Source organism: Rhincodon typus, chromosome 8, assembly GCF_021869965.1.
Source record: "Rhincodon typus isolate 14 chromosome 8, sRhiTyp1.1, whole genome shotgun sequence".
NCBI classification, from domain to species: domain Eukaryota; kingdom Metazoa; phylum Chordata; class Chondrichthyes; order Orectolobiformes; family Rhincodontidae; genus Rhincodon; species Rhincodon typus.
Window position 1 is genome coordinate 66,391,212 of NC_063339.1, and position 21,933 is coordinate 66,413,144.

The window sequence follows — 21,933 nt, forward strand, 5'->3', positions numbered from 1 at the left end:
TTCCAGATTTTCCCCAACTGTAAATGTTACAGTAGGCTATAGTGTTAGTCAACCTATTTAAAAATGAGAATTATATTCACAAGGTTCCAATCCACTCAGGAATCCGGATTCTAGCTGGACAAAGATTAAATGCGAAATACTTTGCATCTGGCAAATGCCCTCAAGAAGATATCAAGAGGCAAATTGTGAAGCCGTGACTTCAAATTAGAACAGAGAAGACAAATTATTTGACAATCATCTTTAAAATTTCTTTTCCGGCAATCTTTATAGCAACTGCCACCTAAAGGTCAAACCTGACTCAGTGCAAGCAAGAGGCATAATTTCTCATTAAAAAAATCCCAGCTCCATTTGTTTTAATAGCTGTGCATGTTCCTACTTGAGAATAAAAGTGAACTGCTGTAATTTCAGTAGGTTGGCCCTCTGCAGTCATCCAAATTCTCTATGAGTGAATACATATACAGTCATAAAAATACTGGAGAAAATTAATATTCAGTGACTGGAGTAAAAATGTTATGGTGACTTATGACAAATCACACTTGAAACAATTTTTCTCAAAACATATAACCTTTTGAAAACAGCAGTCAGAGATGTTGGAATAAGTGCAAGTGGAATCAACTGACGATCGAAGAAAAGCAAAGATAGACATTCTGGTCTGTCACTATTGTTGATTCAATGATAGCTCCAGCATGGTAGCAATGTGATGGCAGTTTGAATATCCCAATATCAATTAGATATCAACCCAAATAAGGTAGTCGCTTTGGTACTTATTGTTCTTTCAGCTAAGGTCCTTAAATCAGAGAGAGATATTATTATAAGAAACAAAAGACACCAAAAAAATGTCTGACTTACTAACAAAGCTTTGAGGTCCAGCATCCATTCCTTTTTGAAGATAACCATGGCAGCCATCCCACAGAAAGTATAGCCACCATGGGCTTCCATTCCAGGTACACCACCAATCCCACCCTCCCAATTCTGACATCTGTAAAAGAAAACACAATGATCACTGTTCTACAAAGGTCAAAAGCAATTTTGCACTTCCCCTCTGTGCTGTTCCCTTCTGTAGGAGATGATACGCTACAAGGCCAAATTTGATTTTCTGTTTTGACATAGCTTAAATCTTTACCAGTGATTTTTCAGACTTTTGCCTCGACATGAAATGGTCAGTTTCAAACACTGAATCCTGAACATGATCCAAAATCCTGTGTACATTTAAAAGAAAACACCGCCTCTCAAAATAAGTTTCTTGAATATATGCACACTTAGTGATCATACTTTTGAAACACTGCCAAAAGCTTAAAATTTGTAATTGCCAGATTTGCATTTTGCTTTATCTAGTAACATGAACAAATTTAAAAGTCAGATCTAAAAATGCTTGTGAATTCCCAGAGTAAATAAACCTATAGCACAGTAGTTTAGGGAGGAGGCACATAACTCCCTTGTGACAGCAACTTCCTTACTTCCTGTACACTGCAGTTTTGGAGGGATCACCTGAATAATTATTGAAAGCAACAGTGGGTAGAAAGAATATTCTCTCTCAAAAGAGTTTATCTAATCAATTTTTAGAAATGATACTCAAAACATATTAATTGAACATTTTCAGCATTTTGGCTAAATAACATTTGATTAAGTGAACAGGTGAACCAATTCCAATTATAATCTCAACTGTGTTTACAAAGGTTCTGCACCTTTACTGGGTTATTTGCAACAGACATGAAGAGGAGAGTTGGAAAGAAGAATTTTCTTCACAGCAATTGAACTGCGGTTCCTGCTGTGCTCACCTAGTATGGGATGCAATTAAGCAGACTGCCCAACCACCCATCTAAATAGGATGTGGAGGTATCTAATAAATAGTGCAATTAAGTAAAAGGATGCAACATATATGATCAGTGCGAATATACCCTTGCACATTACTTGATTATTCACATAAGCAATGTATTCCAAGCATCAATGTTAATGCACAACTTCTGAAAACAATTGAGTTGTCTATTGTTTTGTCTCATTTCATAAATACTGACCTTAACACCCACTCAGGTGTCCCCTCAAACAATGTTGGTGTGACGATGTTTGTTAAGGAGGCAACAGATGCCGCACAGTAGGCACTCCTAGAAAATAGAACAGTGAATTTGCTTCCTGCATCATTTAGTGAAAAGTGTTTGAAATCAGTGGGGAACATTCCAAAATAATGAATTTGTAATTTTTAATCTTCGTATCACTGATGTTAATAATTTATCAAAAAATGGAGTTCAAGGCTTTGAACAATGTTTCTCCTTGCAAATAAGTAATTTCAAATGCTGTAGTTTTAATCAGGAAACACAAGAACATTAAAGCTAAGCATCCTGTACTCTTAACAGCTTGATTTGCTTCCGCTACATTGTCAATCTCGCCAGTCCTTGCACAGCAGCCAAGACCGCAGCATTAATTATACACAAAAATATATTTATTGAGAAAAATGCAAATTTTAGATCAATTTTATTACTGTAATGCAACAGACGCTTTCAAATTTTGCATGAATTATTGCATTCACCAAAACATCAGCGTAACATCAGTGACATGTAGATCAAAATTACTCCAGCCCTGTTCCAGTCACGTAACTCAATCCCAAAGATGCAAGACCACAGTCCGTCAAACAGTGGAAAATGGTAGCTTTCAAAAGATATCCTTAAAGCCTCCTTGCAAAATTACAAATATGGCTAGCTGGTTTGCAGTGTGAACCGAACTGATTTCTTTAATCAGGGTTTCAGCAAGACAAATTCATTATACATAAATCACAGATAACTCTAGGCTTTGACATGAAAGGACAGAATTGTAGAGACTGTAACGAGGTCAGTCAGGTAAACCTCAGAATAGGAGTGCCCTGATTGGGGCTGTTAATCTGGTCCAATCAGGGAGCCCTGGCTGATAGATAAGAACAGGAGTGTCAGACATCCCGTCAGTCAGAGCTGGCTCAGAGGGCTAGATCAGTGTCAAGGACTCTCCACATGTAAATAAGGGGTGACTTGGTGATGGGATCCCAGCCTCTGAAATTATTTCAAGAATGTTATTGCTTGCCATAGCCTCCTTGTGATTCTTTTTGGAAACTGTATGATCACGATTTCTCACTTAGAATGTTAGCTGGTTTTCTCTATAATTTTCTTTTTCAATTCAACTTTTCTAGAAAGAAACTGAGCTTTAGAATATTATTTAGATCCACTGTTATGATAGAATAATTGGGTATTCCAAAGACAAAAATGCTTTGCAGTGGTGAAGTGATCTTCAAAGTTTGATATAACATTAAAAAAAACCTAAATTACAAATCAAATCAGAAACGTGGTATATATAGTGGCTTATGAAAACACAGATTTTGATGAGCGACTGCAGGCAGTTTCCCAATTGGAAAATAATCCACATTCACAGGTGCAGATCAAGTTTAAAGGCAATTTCAGGTGTCAACATTGCCTTTAATATTGATTTCAGTCAGGAGGTAGCTACTGTTTTGGAACCTATTGATACTTAGTTTGGAAGTTACATCCACCAGGTAAAGGAGCCAACCAGATACCGTTTGTTTATTGATTGACGGCTCCATGCTGAAGTAAAGAAATGTATTCTGCACATTTTACCTTATTCTATTGCTCTGAAAGCCAAAGCTGCATGAACTGACAGCTGGTGTCATTTGTTCATTGAGAATGTTTCATCCTGGTAATTTAAAATTATGTACTTAGTGTTTCACTCGATTTCAGAAGGAACAGCAACTACATTAGAGGAGCGATTTTTTTTTCATATTTAGAGGGAATATCTGGTGCAGCTGAAAATCCTAACCACCCTGAAATGGATCGAGTGTTTTATCTTGTTTCACAATTCAGGAGAAAGAAAACTAAACACTGAATAAAAAAGCAAAGCAACCAAACATCAATACATGCCTTAGATGCACACCTCCATGATTCTTCAAGTAGAAAAGAAACATAACAGCTGGAAAGCCCCTTATCCAAAAAATTAAAAGGTGTCAAGCAAATGCTTGAAGTTAGGTACCAAAATAAAACATTGTTCTAATGTGGCCAATATGGTGCACTGATAATCCAAAGACTCAGTGATACAGATTACTACTCCAGATTCTCCACGATTGAGATTGTTCACTGCTATCAATGAGAGGTAATAGAAGCCTGGAGAATGCAGGAACGGTCAAGAGGCAAAATACACATGATTTGCCATGGAGAACTAGGGACAAGCAAGATCAGATTTACCCAGGATCTTCTTTTCCCTGAGAGATAACTTTCAAGTAATCAGCAATGGTTCCATCAAAGTAGCCTCCGCAATAATATATATAGGTATTTCTGCCTGCTCCGGATTAAATCGACTAAAAAGCCATTAAGTTTAGATTGATAATTTCCCCATGCAAAAGTACTGGCTTTGAAATTCAGAACGTACTTAAATAATCCTCTTCTCTCATCTCAGATTTCTACATCACTAAACCCGTTCTATAAGCAAGACAGACTAGAGGTGGTGACAAATTCAATCCGGAGTGAGCCCAGGATCTTCCATCAATTCTGGATCTTGTGAGGTCGTGTGGTCACAGGTCAATCCTCCAGCTGACTTCCAAATACCATTCCCCACACTCATGAATAGGTAACCAGTGTTGAACACCACGGAAGCAGCATTAACGATAGCACAGTCACAGAATATACTTAGGGAGCAGCACTACTGACCTAGTTGGCTGAGTCCTGAAAGATATATCTGCTGGACCAGGGACAGGTGAGGAGACAGCCATTGAGAGGGTAAAATCTACTTGACCTCACGACTCTCCATAATGGTATTAGAAGTAGTGACCACTGCCCAATCCTTTTGGAGGAATTTCACTTTGAAGACTCCACCTTTTCTCTTATCCAAATAGAACAGACTCAGAAGGATCTGGCAGCTTAAAATTGAAAATCCAAGAGATGCAACGTGTGACCAGCAACATAATTGCACTCTACCACAATCTGGCCATCAAACCAGGGGAACCAGAATTGGTTCCACGATGCGTCAAACAGTATAAGTATACACTGTGCAGCACGAGGTAAAGAGCAGGAGCAACATGCTATAGTCAGAACCCAGTGATCCCACTACAAACGGATTTATCAAAATTCTGCAGTCCAGTCATAAACAGTTGCAAATGGTGGAAAACTATTAAAACCAAAAGAGATGGGCGAAGCTCATGATGCACTCCAAAAGATAACACTGAAATGTTCACAACTACCTTCAACCAGCCGTGTCAAATGGAGCATCCCTGCGGCCTACTCTTGAGTTCCTCCCTGCAGGTATCAGTCTTGAACCAAGTGGTTTCACTCCACACGTATTCAGAAATAGGTGAATACACTGGATGCAGCAAAGGGCTTCCTGGGTATGTCTTTGCCACAGAAAAGTAGGGCATTTACTGTCCCAGCAGCACTGTAATGGAAGATGTTCCTGACTATGCGATCAAGTGGCATTGATACATAACCTGTTCATCCATGTTTCAGAAACAAAAAATCAGAAATGCTGGCAAAACTCAGCAGGTCTGACAGCATCTGTGGGATGAAAGCAAAGTTAATATTTCCAGTCCAGTAGACCACCGAGGTCCGGACCACATTACAGACCTCGTACAAACATGGACGAAGAGCTAAATTCCTAAGGTGAGGCAAGAGTCATCGTGCTTAATATCAAGGCAAAATTTGACCTGCATCAAGGTATCCGACTAAAACTAAAGTCAATGGGAATCAGAGAAAATCCCTTCTACGGCTAGAATCATACTAGAAAGATGGTTGTAATGTTTGAAGGCCAATCACCTGCGTCCCTAGATACCACTGCAAAAGTATCAGTCTCCTCAGCTGCTTCATTGATGACCTTCCCTCCATCATAAGGTCAGAAACAGGATGCCCGTCACCATTTGGAGTGTACAGTTTCTCAGATAATAATCAGTAAGAGCTCACATGCAGCAAGTTCCAGACAATAACTGGGTTTGGGCTGATAGTTGTTCAGTGATATTTGTGCTAGGCAGTTACCACCTCAGACCAAAGAGGGAGTCCAATTACTTCCCTCTGACATTTAACAGCATTAGAATTGTTGAATCCCTCATCGTGAGTAACCCAAGGTCACCATTGACCAGAAATTTAACTGGACCATTCATATAAATAAATACAGCAAATACAAGAACAAGGTTCCTCAGAGCTTCTCTATCACCTACAAGGACACGTTAAGGTGGGAGATGAAATACTCTCCACTCAGCTGAGTGTAGGCTCCAACAACACTTAGGGAATTCCACAATACCCCAACAATGTAATCTACTTGACAATATTTCACCACCCTAAGCATTTACTCCCACCAGTACCAGCATAACGTTGTTGCTGCACGCAAGACCCAGAAGGTTTTCCAAAACAGTGATCTCTAGCAACAAGTAGGGCAAGCATAGTTGATGCATGTAAAAACACCAGTTACAAATTTCATTCCAAGTCTCACAAAGCTCTGATTTTGAAATAGATTATCATTTTATTGCAAAATACTCATTGAAGATTTATCCAGACTATATGAATTGCAAAAGTTCACCACTGCCTTAAGGGCAATTCGCAATCGATTATGAGTGACACCCTTTTCCCATCAATGAATAAATTTTAAAAACATACAACTATGACATAAATCAAACTACGTCAGCTATTCCATTCAATATTTGATTAAAGTATTGGCTCCCCCAAGAATTCAATATGATGTTTTATTTCACCAGGCAGTGTGATTTTTTATTTAAAGAACTTTAAATAAACTACTTATTTTACATTTTAATTTAAATGGCGTATTGGAAATAATTGACAGTGGAAGATACAAAGAATACAGAATTAGATGATGTCCCAATTTTTGAACAAAAGGCATCAAGTCATTTGCCCATTTTACTATAAATGAATTGCACAATTTTGCAATGAGTATATTAAGTCCAGTTTGAAAGTATTCACCATTCGTTCTCAATGTCCATTGCCTCAGCAAATAATTTTAGGTAACGTATAAACATGGTTCTCGATGCTTACTTCCTTTCTTCCAATAATAAGCAACTCATAATCAAAACTCACCTAACATCGACTTCTCCACTCACATGCATAGTAAAGGAACCATTAGGCTGTTTCACAGAGTATAGAAATTCTAGCAGCTTTTCCCTTCAATGAGAACAAAGTAGTACCAATCAGAGCAAGTTCAGCCTCAATTAAAACCTACAATATTTAGAATTTAAGTTATCAACTGCTTTGAATGATCATCATAACGTAGATTTTTGGTCACAATTACAGATTGCATATTAAGTGATACTTACTTTGGACACAAGGTGCAATGATTAAAACAGAAATTAACAAAACCTTGCTGCAAAATTGCCCATGCTCAATCACCCGTAAAGATGCTGTACATCTTTATGGGTGGTGAATTGGAAGTCAGCTTTTGCCTGGGGTTGTGGTACTGGAATATTTAACCAATAAAAACAAGCATTGAAGGGGAGGGTGTTGTATACAAAAGTTCTGACTTGTTTTACAGTCCAATATCTCTCATACCACAAAACACATACATAAGCAGGGAACACGTACACAAGCTTCTTCCCTCTACCTACTTGTACTTCTTTAATAGGAACTTGAGTACATATGGTTATTGGAATGGGAGAAAGAGAGGGGGAAGATGGCTGGTGAACAATTTCACACACAAATTAGGTTAGGGACTCAACACAAAATATTTATCCTGTCAATTCATGGTGTTCCATAATTCATTGCGTGAGGTAGATCTTCACCTATAACCCATGATCATTGTGAAATAAGCCAAAAAAAAAGATTTATGAATCAAACTATAAACGATCACTTATAAAAGTTCACTATTTAAAATACAGCTCAAGCTACAGGAACATTAACCATGTGCACAGAAAGAGTGCAACCTCAACTCCACATAAAGTATATGTTGAATGAACATCATTTAGACACTAGGCTACAGCATTTCGTAATAGGTTTGAACAGGAAACTCAATCAGCCCATTGGGTATCTTCACTCGTTCATCAGGCAGTGGGTATTCCTGGTGTGCGCTAATTAGTTTCAAGAACTGGTTCAAGACATCTGAAAGCTGAACAAGCAGTTCCATTCAAAATCAAAGCTAGATGTTTTGCCAATGTTAAGATGTGCATCATTACTGTCTCTAAATCAACAAAACAGAAATTCAAATTTCAAACTGACCATACTTCTATAATAACATTGTATAGAATTTGTTTCACTACACATTTACTTGTCTATTACCTTAAATTATCAAACCACTGGGTATAACAATGGCTAAAAAAAACAGGCAAAACGGCAATGATCAGTGCTGAGACATTTGGAGAAAAGAACATGTTGTACTATGATCGTAAATGTTTCCTTCAGTGCCAATAAGGCCTCATCTACCATTTTTAACACAAAAGACAACTGGTGACTAAAAAGTAACATGTACATACAGACAAGTTGGGAACACATACAACAAATACAGTTTCCTTTTGATTTTTCCATTTCTGCATTTGAATCAAAAAGTAACAAAAACTGTCTGTTGCCATTTCATATTACAATGAGATAGTTTTAAATTTAATTGTCTCATATGATAAGGTGTAGAATATATTACAGTAAACAATTTATTATCCAGCACGTACAGGACCAGGAGTGTGCCGCTTGATCAAATATTCTGGATAATCAAGAGGTACGCCTAACAACAGTAAACCCTGACCAAATGAAGCTTCAAAACTTCAACATCCCTCAAAAACACACAAGTAATAGAAATGTAAATGTAATGCAGGGGGTACATACATCACTGTCATACTTTATTTACAGCATAAATAGTCGGACATCGTGGCAGATTGCGGCATCTGAAGTATGTAATTTTTGCTGGTTTATCAAGAGTGCTGATTGATAAGGTACTGGTTAAAAAAAGTTTGCTAAGCTATCATTTGGGAATTGGAGAGAAAGAGTAGCAAATGGTTTTTGTTTCAGTTCTAAAAGGGAACTGAATTCTTCTTTCCCAACATAAAGTCAGAAAGGCATTTGGAAAATTGACCCAAATACATAATTTCCAAGAAAGCACGCAATTTAGTAAGAATCTAGTCAGATACCTGTAATGTTAATTTTTTTTTTCTTTATTCATTCACAGGATGAGGGCATCGCTGGCCAGGCAGCATTTATTGACCATCCCTAATTACCCAGAGGGAGGTTAACAATCAACCACATTGCTGTGGGTCTGGAGTCACATGTAGGCCAGAACGGCAGTTTCCTTCCCTAATGGACATTAGTGAACCAGATGGGTTTTTCCCAACAATTGACAATGGATTCACAGTCATCATTAGATTCTTAATTCCAGATATTTTATTGAATTCAAATTCCACCATCTGCCATGGCAGGATTCGAACCTGTGTCCCCAGAACGTTATCTGCGTCTCTGGATTAACAGTCCAGCAATAATACCACTAGGCCATCGCCTCATTGATGCATGTACAGTATCTGACGTACACAGAAACATGTGATCAGTAGGTTCAAATAGTTTAGCTCGAATGAATCAGGTTCAGTTGCACCCTCGCTGAATAATTAAGTTTTCAATTCAGGAGAACAACTTTCATCCTACCAGAAGGGCTTTATTCGCTTTGTAGAAAGACCAATTTATGGAAGTTTGTACAGGATGTTGATGAGGCCTCTTCTGGAGTATTCTGTGCAGTTCTGATCACTGTTATAGGAAGGATATTATTAAAAAGTGGAGAGGGTTCTAAAAAGATCTACCAGGCTGTTGGCAGGAATGGAGGGTTTGAGTGATTAAAAAAAAAAAGACCGGCAAGGCTGGGACTTTTCTCATTCAGTGCAGAAGTGAAGTGGAGGGGTGACTTTATAGAGGTGTGACTTTATAGAGGTTTATGAAATCATGAGGGGCACACATAGGGTGAAAAACAAAGGCCTTTTCCCTAGGTGGGGGCATATTTTTAAGGTGAGAGGAGAAACATTTAAAAAGGACACGAGAGGCAACTTCTTTTTTTTTTTTTACACACAATGAGTGGTTCGTGTGGAATGAACTGCCAGAGGAAGTGGTGATTGCAGGTACAGTTACAACATTTAAAAGGCATTTGGATAAGTACTTGAATAGGAAAGATTTGGAGGGATATGGGCTAAACGCAGGTAGGTGGGACTAGTTTAGTTTAGGACCATGGTCAGCACGGACAGGTTGGACTGAAGAGTCATAACATGGAAACAGACCCTACGTCTTTTAGCTGTCAGAACTGAAAAGGAATCCAAGCTCTCTGTTCCGAGAGGTGATAAAGGTCATCGAAACTGGAAAGAGGTTTTGAAACTGTTTCAGCTGTCCAAGGAGGAAAAACTGATGAGCCAATTAAGTAGCAAGTTAAAGAGTTAAGTGTAGACGCTCTTGAATTGAGCATCTGAAGAGGATACTGTTGAGAATCCATGCTTTTGTTGTTTAAGTTAAGATCTTTTCAAACTTAAATATAGCTTTGTTAAATATAGCTTGGTTTTCTTTCCTTTCACGAGACAAATGTGTGAAAACAAAAACCTCAGCAACCATGCGTCAATATATTCACTGAGACAAATGTAAAAATAAAACTTATAATCCACAAAGCCAAATTTCATTCTGGGAATTGACTCATCCAGAATTCCAATAGTATCATAACCAAAACTGGTTCTTGTCGAGAGGTCCAAGAAGTGTGACTGACCTCTGCAGATACACATCCAGTTGATCAGAAAAGAGGATTGTTTGGAAATTGCACAAACAAACAAACAAACAAACAAACAGCTCATCCTTTTTCAGGAAGGTTAAATCTACTGTTGAAGGATGCTGGAGTTATGGATAATAAGTATGACTCCCTTGTAGAAAAGATCACATTGAAATATGATCCATGTATTAAATATCGTAAGATATCACCACACCCATTGTAGGTGTTGCTTTAGACAAGGAATTTAATGAAGTAGGAACCACGGGTCTGATGACATGGGACAAAGATTAGAATGCTTATTTATCACATTTTGTGTATATGAGCAACCAAGTTTAGCATATCCATGGTAATGAACAACAAGGACAGGCAGGCTATACTGCAGAGTGTCATGGAAAAGTGGGCCAGCAGAGACCTTGGGTCACCAATATTTTTTAATAGATAATGGAGGTGAATTTGCAAATGACGACCGTTGGGACATTTGTGATATTGTAAGTATTATCACAATGCACACCGTTGCAGAAAGTCCATGCAGCAATGGCTTGTGCCAAGACTGTCGTCTTATTTTTGTGCTTTTTAAAACTGTAGACTGAAATGAAAAACAACTAACTATTTTGAAACCCAGGAACTTACAAGATGGCTTGGAAGTAAGGAATTTGATACCTTTCCTGAACCCTGTCTGTGTAGCTGTGGATGAACTGAAGCCAAGGGGTTGTTTACAAGTGAAGTTGATTGGCGTGGATTAGTGGCCAATTATCAATGACAAAGCCCTGCTGCTTGCGAACAAATGAGCGATTGGTTGTCAGGCAGCTTGGGCTATAAGCAAGACAGAGAGAAGCTAGATCAGACCCAAAGTGAAACCAAGCAGGTCTGCAGTAGTCAAAAAATAAACTCTCATTCTCTGTTCTCTTCAGTAAGCCACTTGAATCCTGAAGAAATCTGCTTTGTATTTCCTTCAGTGGATGCCGCAGGTTGTGACTTTGAATTGAATAAGTGAGGCCTTTCATAGGTGAACCAGCCAACCTGTGCCTCTTGTGAACTAGTGGAAGCATTTGGAAGAAGGTGGAGGAGAAACTTTCAGATTAGCAAAATTCAAGCCAACAAATCTTGTGTACAAGATGTGGACTGGTTGTCCCTCCATTCACATGTTTTCTTTTCCTGTTCGTCTGCCTGTGTGCAAGAGGGAGTTACATACAGCATTGATTTATATAGACTACTTAAATTAGTTGAATTGCTTACTTGTAGCTAGACTCTAACGCTAAGTTCAGAAACCTCGTCTGTGTCTATCAACCAAGATCTGAAATCAGGTTGCTTGGGAACCTGTTTTTTTTTGAGACTTTAATTTTTGTGATAACTCCAGAATAGCAAGGCTTGACCTCCAGAAAGCTATACATTTGAAGGAGGGTCCGGAACCGAAACGTCAACTTTCCTGCTCCTCTGATGGTGCCTGGCCTGCTGTGCCCCTCCAGCTCCACACTGCGTTAAACTGAAGATTGCACATACTTCACATACAAATTCCCTGCTGTCTCTTGATATACAACACATACTGCACAAAATTTACATTTAATGTTCTTCTTTTTGAAACACCATAACAATCCAACTCTACTGTTAGTACTGCCTTTTGTACTATTCTTTGATTGCTATGATCACTTACCTGTTAATAACATTATATGCCTCTTCTGTGCCTATAATGCAGAGTGCATTCACTGCTGCATACGTCGGGGCAAGATGTGGCTCTTGGCCTGGTCCACCAGCAAATCCACCATTTGGACTCTGACATCGTGATAGGAATTGACAAATACTATTTAGAAAGGATCAAAAATGTAATTGTTAAATTTGTTGTACAGTTTATGATTTTTAATATTTTGCAATACAGCACAATGATTGATCAAAGGAAGAATATCAGCTGAAAAAGGAATTATTTATACATTTCCTCCACAAATACCTGAACATTGGCTGCCCTCAGTTCCCAAATTGGCTTCATTGTCTGGAATTGCCTTCACAGCCTCAACACAATAACCCAAATTCAAAACTACGCCAATATTGCATCAGGTTTGCAGATACTGACATGGTCAGTATCATTACTTAGAACACAGCGCAGCCTAAAATGGACATACGTCAGTAGAAACAATCCTGGCCCTAAAAACAAAAACACATTGAACTGCTGGAAAAAAAAACTGTGCATGAAAATTTACGTTTCAATTCATTTTACAGCGCATTCAGATTTTTATAAATAAGCAAATAAACTGCTGATTTTTGCTGTCTGTGTTGATTGAACAGGGTTTACCACTGACTCTGAGCACCATTATGAAGCTCAGACCATCAGCAGTCTCTGAAGACTCTGACTGATACACGTATTACATACTGTTCAAGCACAAGACCAAAATTAGGACTAGGCAACGTACTTTTGAGTTTAAGTTCAAGTGGAGGTCTCTATTCTGAGCATGTAATGTAATGTGATCTTAATCTTATGGCACCTCTAATGAGGCACAATAGGATGGTATATTTAAGTGCTGGAAAAAAAAAATCATTGCACAACCAACAATACCTTTGTATCAGCTCTAGCAGCTACCATGTAGTTAAGTTCTCTAACAACAGCCTCATTAATTCCCTCAAGTCAGTACCCAGAAATATCAGCACCAACTTTGTGAAATATTGTTCTTCGCCTTTGTTTTAACATAGAAGGGATATGAATTGCCAGTTTCAGTCTAGATTACTTATGATAATGTTAGAGTACAAATTTGGGTCATGCAAGCTACAGACATCAAACAAAACCAAACAATGGGCATTCAACAATAAAAATGATCTTAAGTTTTGTATACGCACTCTGAAGCCATACAATCATCAATTGGTTCTCCTAGCAACTCCAAGCTGTGTAAGATCCAGTAACAAAGCCAGGGCCGGCTGGCATCCAAACACTGGAACCAAAACAGAAACATTATTTATAACCAAATTATAAAAGAAATACAGCTGAAAAACCATTGATGAAAGATCAAACAGATAGAAACATTAAATCAAATTAATGTGAGCTGCATTACAGCATGCGTCTGAAAACAACCTTTTAACCAGAGGGTCACCATGCTTTTGGCAAGGGGAGAGATTGAGAGGGAAAATCCTTCATGGTAACCTCAGCCAGGAACTGAATCCACACTGTTGGCATTACTCTGCATCATAAACTAGCCAACTGAGCTAACCAACTCCAGTTATTAACTACAGCATGATCATTGAGAAGATCTAAAAGCAAAGAAAATGCTCAGAAAGCAACAAGTGAACTTTAGATTGAGAAAGCATTTGACAAACAAATGCCACGAAACCATTTGTTGCAGGTTTTGAATTGGACCTACGTATGTCACTTAATTATGGCATTTTGGAGTTTTCACATAAACTGAAATTAATAACACACTAGTTTGGCCTCAGGTAAATATTGCATCCAATGCTAAGCATGATACTTTAAAGGAAGATGTGAGATCTGTGGAGAGGATGAAAATAAATTTACAAAATGATTTTACAGATAAGGTATGACAGTTGTGTACTTGGGTCAGCAAAGGGAGGATTATTCTCTCTAAGGAAGATTGAGAAGTTTAATACAAGTCTCCAAAATCATAAGGAATCCCATTAGAGTAGCTCAACATAAACTATTCCAGTGGCAGAAGGATCAAGAACCAGATGGCACTGTTTAAAGGGGCTGGCAAAACAAGTGCAGCCAACATTAGGAAATGCTATTTTATTCCATGAATGGCTAAAATCTGGTATCAACGTCCTGACAGTGTGGTGGAGGCAAATTCAATCATGGTTTTCAGAAGACAATTGGATAATTATTGAAAATAAAGAGAGATTTTGAGCAGCGGCACTGTTTCTGATTGAGGTAGAGGTAGAATGTTTTATTGAGAACTCTCCTCTGCTTCCCTCTGAACGCTGCTTTCTCACTTCCCAGCTTGTGCTTCAGCATAAGTGTGCAATAATATGCAACACCATACTTCCATTATTTCCACACCAGCAAAAGCAGCTGAAAAATATCTCATTTTGAAATTAAACGATTTGGCTTGTAAAAAAAAAAAGACATTAACAAGACAGGGGGCTTTGAGCAGCAAAAAGCATTATTACCTGGGAATTAACTAACTGACCTGCGCAGTCCAAAATGTGTGTCAATTCAACATTAAAGGTGACTAAACATCACAATCAACTCTCTGTCTGCTTCTGGTGTATGCACACCATTGCACCCCTCAGTCAGAAGTTGCTGCAAACATTGTAGCCAAAAATGTTTGTAAGGTTCTTAGACTAAAATGGGTACCATTTAGAATCCTCAAGAAATTAAAGCAATGGAAAGAATAAGCCATGCTTCGATTGGCACCTTTCAGAGTTCCATGAATACTGGATGATTACAGTGTCATTCTAACTTGGCAAAATCAGTCTGGTTTGTCTAACCTGTACAGCTGGGAAAAAACACTTAGAAGTATCCGAAAGGTTATACTGGTCGAGTCTTTCAGATCTGGCTAGCTAAAAACCAACATCATCTGAAAACTGGCCATCCTGTGATGGATCTTTTCTCATTTAAAACAGGCTGCACTGAAGTAGAGAAACGGAGGAGGCATGAAAGTGTTACTAAATCTAGTGCACAAGTGAATTAACGTCAACAGAGGTCAGTGGTGCTGACAATGTGGTAATGGGGTAAGAAGTCTGTGTTGCGACTAAAGAGGAACTCTACACAGGAGAGAGCATAATGGACTGAAAACCCCGTTTTCATCCTGGACTTCATGGTTGCATCCTGCCATCTTGTTGGATTCTGCTAATTTCCCATAACACTCAAACCCATCTCCTCAAATCACGCCTCGAGATACCTTAGCTACAGTTCAATGTGTTATCACCCACCTCCCGCACTACTAGTGAAAGCACTACATGAGCCAACATGTAGTGATTTAGCAGTAGTAGCACCATCCATGTGCCTAGTACTCCTGTAGTAAAGATGCGATACTTTGAACTATTTCAGATTGTTACTTTGACCTTCATCAGCTGTCACAAAACTGAACTTGCAACGTGGTGTGAATTCCCATCTGTAAAGTACACACTGATGCCACACAAAATGATGTTTTATGCTTCTGTTCCTTTTGAAAAATGCTTTTTGCATCTCACTCCACATCCTCAGTTAATAGTAATAAGTTAAAAAATATAATTCCTGTTGCATATACAGGTACTTTTAATTCACTCATAGGACATGGTATTTTATGAATTAAAAAGGCTCAAGTTGTGGTCAACATAACTCAATCCTGTCTTCAGCTCTTGGTCCCTCGACAGTGGATTACCTTTCTTAATTTGTGTTTGTTTTAAATAAAATGTTATGATTCCTTAATGATTCACTTATGTGTGTGAATGATATAGCACACCAGTTTTGACGACATCATGTAAAGGACTAAATGTTGCAAAGACAGATGGTATAGGAAGCAGTAAATATGGAAGCATAAAATTTCAATGAAGTGTTGATAGATTTATTGAATGGTTGTAACTGTGACAAATGGTTTTAAATGTGTGCAAGTACAAGATCATCTACTTTTGATTCAAAGAGGATAGAACACTATACTTTCTAAATGATCAATGCAAACAGTGGACATCCAAAATGGCTTGGGAGTCCAGGTACACAGATCATTAGTGCGTCATGGATAAGTACAGAAAATAATCAAAAAGGATGAATGTAACATTGGCCTTTATATCTGAAGAAATCAAAAAAAAAAGTGGGTAGAAATTACATTTCAACTGTACCAAACCCAATTAGACCACAGATATTGTGAGCAGTTCCAAGCATCTCACCTCATAGGAAGTGTGATGTACCCAGACTCCAAGGGTTAGTTTGAGGATAAATTTCACAAATTTGGTCAATAATCCCTGGAATTTGGGAGGTTGATGTACGGCTTGATCAAAGTTTAAGAAAACCGTGAATGTTTTTGTTCATTTGCCTATGGGATGCTGGCATTACTTGCAAGGTCATTACTTTTTGCCCATCCTAAATGCCCTTGAGAAGGTGGTGTGCTATGTCCGTGAACTGCTGGAGTCCTTGTAGTGCCATTACGGAGGAAGTTACAGGATTTTAACCCAGCATCAACGATGTAGTTCAATGTCAGGATAGTATGCAACTTAGAGGAACTGCTGGTCTTCCAAGAGGGACTTAATGATTGCTTCACATGTGGCAGCTGATGAAGGACCAAGAGTTTAACCACACATCCACAACTGTTCACACTTCAACTGAAAATCAGAAAAATAATCAACTCCATAAAGATGCCCAAGTGGGAATAATAACAGGAAGATAACAGGATGTTGGCACCACGGCATATAAATTGAGCATTTATCCTCTGATTTGTTACTGGGGGCAGGTATGATTTTATTATAATCATACTAATGTTATCAATAAGAAATTAAGTAGGACAAGCTTTCACGCAACCTGTTGAATCTCCAGAGATGTCTCTGTGAGGTGACTGCATTGAATCATAGAACGAAAGCACAGAAGGCAGCTTGACCCATTGTGTTTGCCCTAACTCTGAACAAGCTATCCTATTACATACAGACATATGAATCAGCAGAAATATGCCATTCAAGCCCCACCTCCTACCCAATCACTCCCCACCCCCAGCAGCCCACTTGACCATTCAGTAAGATCATGGCTGATCGAACCACAAATCCAGATTTCTGCCTGCCCCAGCAACTTTCAACACCCTTACTTAAATGTGAAGGAGAACAGGGCTACGCTAGACACTACTTTCAAATTACCGGTGTGATTGCTATTAGCTTTAATTTTTTTTTTGCAATTCTAATTTGAGATTAAATTTCCAGCTTGCAAAAGGAATTCAAAGGATATCGAGGCAAATGATCAGTCATATTTTTGTTGACTAGCAGAGTAGGCTTGACAGGCTGAGTGGCCTATTTCCATTTCTGTTTCCTGTGTTCTCCCTCTCAACTCAGCAAGTGCAATTTCCTTTTCCTTCAGAGAAAGGCACGCAAATGACCGATGTCCTTGTTTCAAATAATCACGGCAAAACTGAACATTATACCGAAACACTCAATAGCTTGGAATCTGCAGTTATAATGATGCCCAAATTGTAAGTTTTCATCGTTATCATGGATAAAACTAACAGTAACATCTGGCATCTACATCAGCAGTTAAATGCAAAAAAAAAGGAAATTGCTACATGTCACAACCCTGCTCCTCCATGGGATGTAATTGTGAAACCTTCAGAAAAACAAGGAAATCAGTAATTTGATGTAAACATTAATTTTATATGCTCTATACTTCCTGCATGACCCATTTAAAAATGTAAATCTTGTTGAATGAAGTGTAATATGGCCTCTAATGCTATTCTGAAACATGGTAACTAAACACCTTTTCTGGTAATAAGAAACAAATTTTTGAAGTCTGAAGTACAAACTTCATTAGTTAAAAAATACATTTTTTTTGAAAACATGCAAATACCTTTTTCTAAATTGATTAAGATATTTCAGCTTTCGGCTTGTACATTACAAGTGATTATAAAAAAGTCAGATGAGTTCTGACTGGGGTTATTAATATGGTCCAATCAGGGAGCCCTGTCTGACAGATAAACATAAGTGTCAGAAGTTCTGTTCACTCAAAGAGTTGGCTCTGAGGAAGTCAGTCCAATGTCAAGTTTTTTTGCACGGGTGCAAAAAAGGGTGATTTGGGGGGCAGAATACCAGCCTCTGCGGAGTTATTTCATATATCCTGATCTTTATTCTATTCTGTAAAAGTGAATGATGATCAGTGTCTTTCAATTCCGAGTTTGTGGACAGTGAGGATTCTTCAATCAAATTCAGCGCTGAGCCTACTTGAGGATTTCATTGCCTCTAGACACTGGAGATCCTTATAGATGGCAGATTAACAGTAACCTGACATCTTAAGCTAAAATCAACACCAAAGTGCCCACTAAATATTTTTATTCATTGCTGACCACAAAATCTAGACCAAAAAATAGGCACATTGAGTGCAAATAATAAAATCACATTCAATAAAACAATGCTCGCCACCAATTCAAAATAACCATCTACAAGATGGGCCATCCAAAATGGGAACATAAGTACGGAAACAATCTTCTAAACTTAAAATTTCTTTTCTGAAAGTTCCTGGAAAAAGCAAACATCACGACAGTCTCAGGGCATAAAACACACTCAAACACAAGTAAGGTAAAATATGCTTCACAAGCTGTCAAAATGGATTTTTTTTTTCCCCAGTGACACTTACTTGGCTACACATATACTGCATTTCAAAGTCAAAAGGAGACATGCTTGGAGATATATTGTGGTTATCGTATTTAAAATAAAAAAATTCCAAAGACAGATGGTTATTTACTTATAAGTTATTCCAACTTTGCGTGGAAACACATTAGGTAGTCACCCATCCAGTAAACCATCTGAAATTATGGGTAAAATTCACCAATACTCAAATATAAATGTCTGTGACCCTGCTCCTAAGTCGTCCATGAGACAGAAGGTGAAGTAGGCCACTCAGCTACTTAATGACCCAGCCTCAACAGCCCTCTGCAGTAAAGAATTCCACAGATTCACTACCCTCAGAAGAAATTCTTCCTCATCTCTGTCTTACACATGCGACCCCTTATTATGAGATACATTGCAATTAATTGTGGCCACGGCATTGATCCCTGTGGTACTTCATTGGTTACAGGTTGCCATCCTGAAAATGTTGCCCTTATCCCAACTGTCTTCTATTAGTTAGCCAATCCTCCATCCATGCTAGCACATTACCTCCAACACCATGGGCTCTACAAATTGTAGAATGTGTGGATTTTTCTGAAAATCCAAATATATTAGCCTAAGGGGGGGCGTCTATCTGCACTATCCATCTCTGTATTCCTCCACTGACTTAACGGAAATCAAATTTGAAGAGTATGCTGGTACCATCTTCCAAGTCAAAAGACGGAGGTTCAAACTCCGCACCAAACAGTGGCAAATGGAGACCAGATTTTAATTTTTTTTTATATTGATGAGCTACACAGTTGAAGGGCACCACTTAACTAAGTGCCAACAGCACTTGCATGGGGCTCAAGGCACAGTGGTAGTGTCTGTACCTCAGTCGGGAAGATTGGATTCAGGTCCCACCTGTACATAGGAGTGAATAACATCTCTGAACAGGGTAATTGAAAAATATCTCCAACAGCACTGATAAATAGGGGAACACTGTGGGTTGCAGACAGAATGTAATGTCTCTATCTAATGCCTCATTTTGTAAATAAACAGATTATCAAAGAAAAGGATTACTGTCCAGCTTCATTCTTCACTATCCAGCTTGAGATCCAATTAACGCTGTAGCCGAGTCTCTGAATTCTGGATTAACTTGAAGTGGGATATTTATATGCAGCCGGAGTAGGAAGCTGCTGTCCCACGTATAGGAGCCCATAAAACCCTTCTAACTTATAGGTATAAACACTCAATCAACATAGAAGATTGTTCCAGTACTGGAACAGTAATTTATACTGTGTCACACTTTCAATACGTATGCCAATCCTTCCATTTCCTTTCAGTATTCTCCACGTGAAGAGCAGAAAGAACCAAATACATCAGCTGCTCTTTTATGGGACCTGTATTCAAAACCTGTTAGTTTCTGTTACATTTTTTCTATATTTCAGTTATATTCTAATCAGAACTGAAGATCTTCTCAATATACTAGACATGCCAAAAAGTAGCCATGTAGTGGCTTTCTTTACTCTTTCACACGATATGGATGTCACTGATTAGGTCCTCGTTTACTGCCCATCCCTAATATAGTGAGCCCCCTTCTTGGGCCACTGCAGTCTGTGTGGTACAGTGCATACACAACGCTGTTAAAAAGGAGGCTCCAGGATTTTGGCCCAACAAAGAAAGAATGGCGATGTAGTTCCAAGTTAGGATGGTATATAGATTGCAGTGGAACTTGCCGGTAGGTCGGGTACCTATGCATCTGCTGTCCTTGCTCTCCTAGGTGGTAGATATTGTGGGTTTGGAAGGTGCTGTCGAAATAAAGCTAATGAATTGTTGCAATGTTGTACTTGGTACACACAGCTGTCACCATGGCAAATTTGGCTAAGACTGAATGACAAACTGCATTGAAAGTCATTTGACACACACAAAAGGCAATCCATTTTATTGAGACGTTAACACCCAAGTTTCAAAACTTCCCATTGAACGTACACATTAAAAATTCAAGGCACATGATCCTTGCCCCTCCATTTTTCTTGCCTGCAGTCTTACCGAATACGACTCAGAGAGATGCCTCAGACCTTTCTTCAAGTATTGGAAGTGTTTCTCTCTTTGAAGGACAGGTCTGGAAAACAGCACACATGGTTAAATCAACCAATGCAGATATTTGGCAACACTGAAATCAATACCTGTTGTACAATTAATATTTTTATCTATATATTCAAGCTGTATTACGACATGGAGAGAGACAACCAAACCAAATCTGCTTTTACCTGTATTCACAACAGTACAATTAAAGACCCCCCAATAATTACTCCGATGGTTCCTAACCAGACTCTTCAATAACCAATATCAATTGTGAATAATTAATTCCAAATACCGTTTGTTTTGTACATCAAAAGACTTTATTATTAAATACACAATTTTAGCAGAGGAAAACAATTAAACAAGATACACTGGGGTCTATGCTTTAAATCTGAAACATTTGTTTTTTCAGCACCCATTCACAGAAAAAGACAAAGACAGCTGATGGATAAATAAAAAGAAAACAACAAAACTGGCCGGATTACTTAAATGGCTTTGACAATGCATTAATTCACAGGCATATGTGTGGATCACAGTCACGTTCTCAGGCAGACATCAATACTTCTAACTCAGCTATCCACTCTCTGGGCTTCTGGAAGGTGGTGTAGCAGATTAGGTAGGAAGCTTTCAAATCTTCACGCTGTTCAAGAATTATCTCCCAGAAAAGACAGTTCAAAAAAATTCAATTCTGGTTCTGCCATGATCGACTCTTCCCGAGGCCTCAATTACCATTCAATAACTTTCATCTGCTTGAACATAGGCTCTCTCTTCCAGACTTCCTGGAACAAATTCCCAAGTACTGGCCTTGTCAATGATCAACTTCTGCTATCTGTTTAAACACAATGCTAAATGGGTTCCTACGTCTGTTGGAACCCCTTTTATCAAAGGCCAACTACAATTAGACTCCAGGCCCTGGCCTCAAACAAAGCTGGTTTAGTCTGTTCTTTTCCTTTTACTACAAGTTGTCCCAAAGTCCACAAGTCATTT

General features: G+C 38.5%; 1 protein-coding gene across 2 annotated transcripts in view; it reads right to left on the reverse strand.

Annotated features, from left to right (window-relative positions):
* Positions 1-21,933, reverse strand: part of fntb (farnesyltransferase, CAAX box, beta) — an 82,327-nt gene that overhangs the window by 32,890 nt on the left and 27,504 nt on the right. For both annotated transcript variants that reach the window (XR_007262614.1, XM_020525336.2), the window contains exons 3-8: positions 20,914-20,986; positions 13,498-13,589; positions 12,326-12,472; positions 7,047-7,130; positions 2,016-2,102; positions 850-979 (exon numbers count right to left, since the gene is read on the reverse strand). Coding sequence is in view for 1 of the 2 variants with exons in the window: in XM_020525336.2 (XP_020380925.1) it covers positions 850-979; positions 2,016-2,102; positions 7,047-7,130; positions 12,326-12,472; positions 13,498-13,589; positions 20,914-20,986 (613 nt within the window). In the remaining variant the exon portion in view is untranslated. The remainder of the gene's footprint in view (positions 1-849; positions 980-2,015; positions 2,103-7,046; positions 7,131-12,325; positions 12,473-13,497; positions 13,590-20,913; positions 20,987-21,933) is intronic.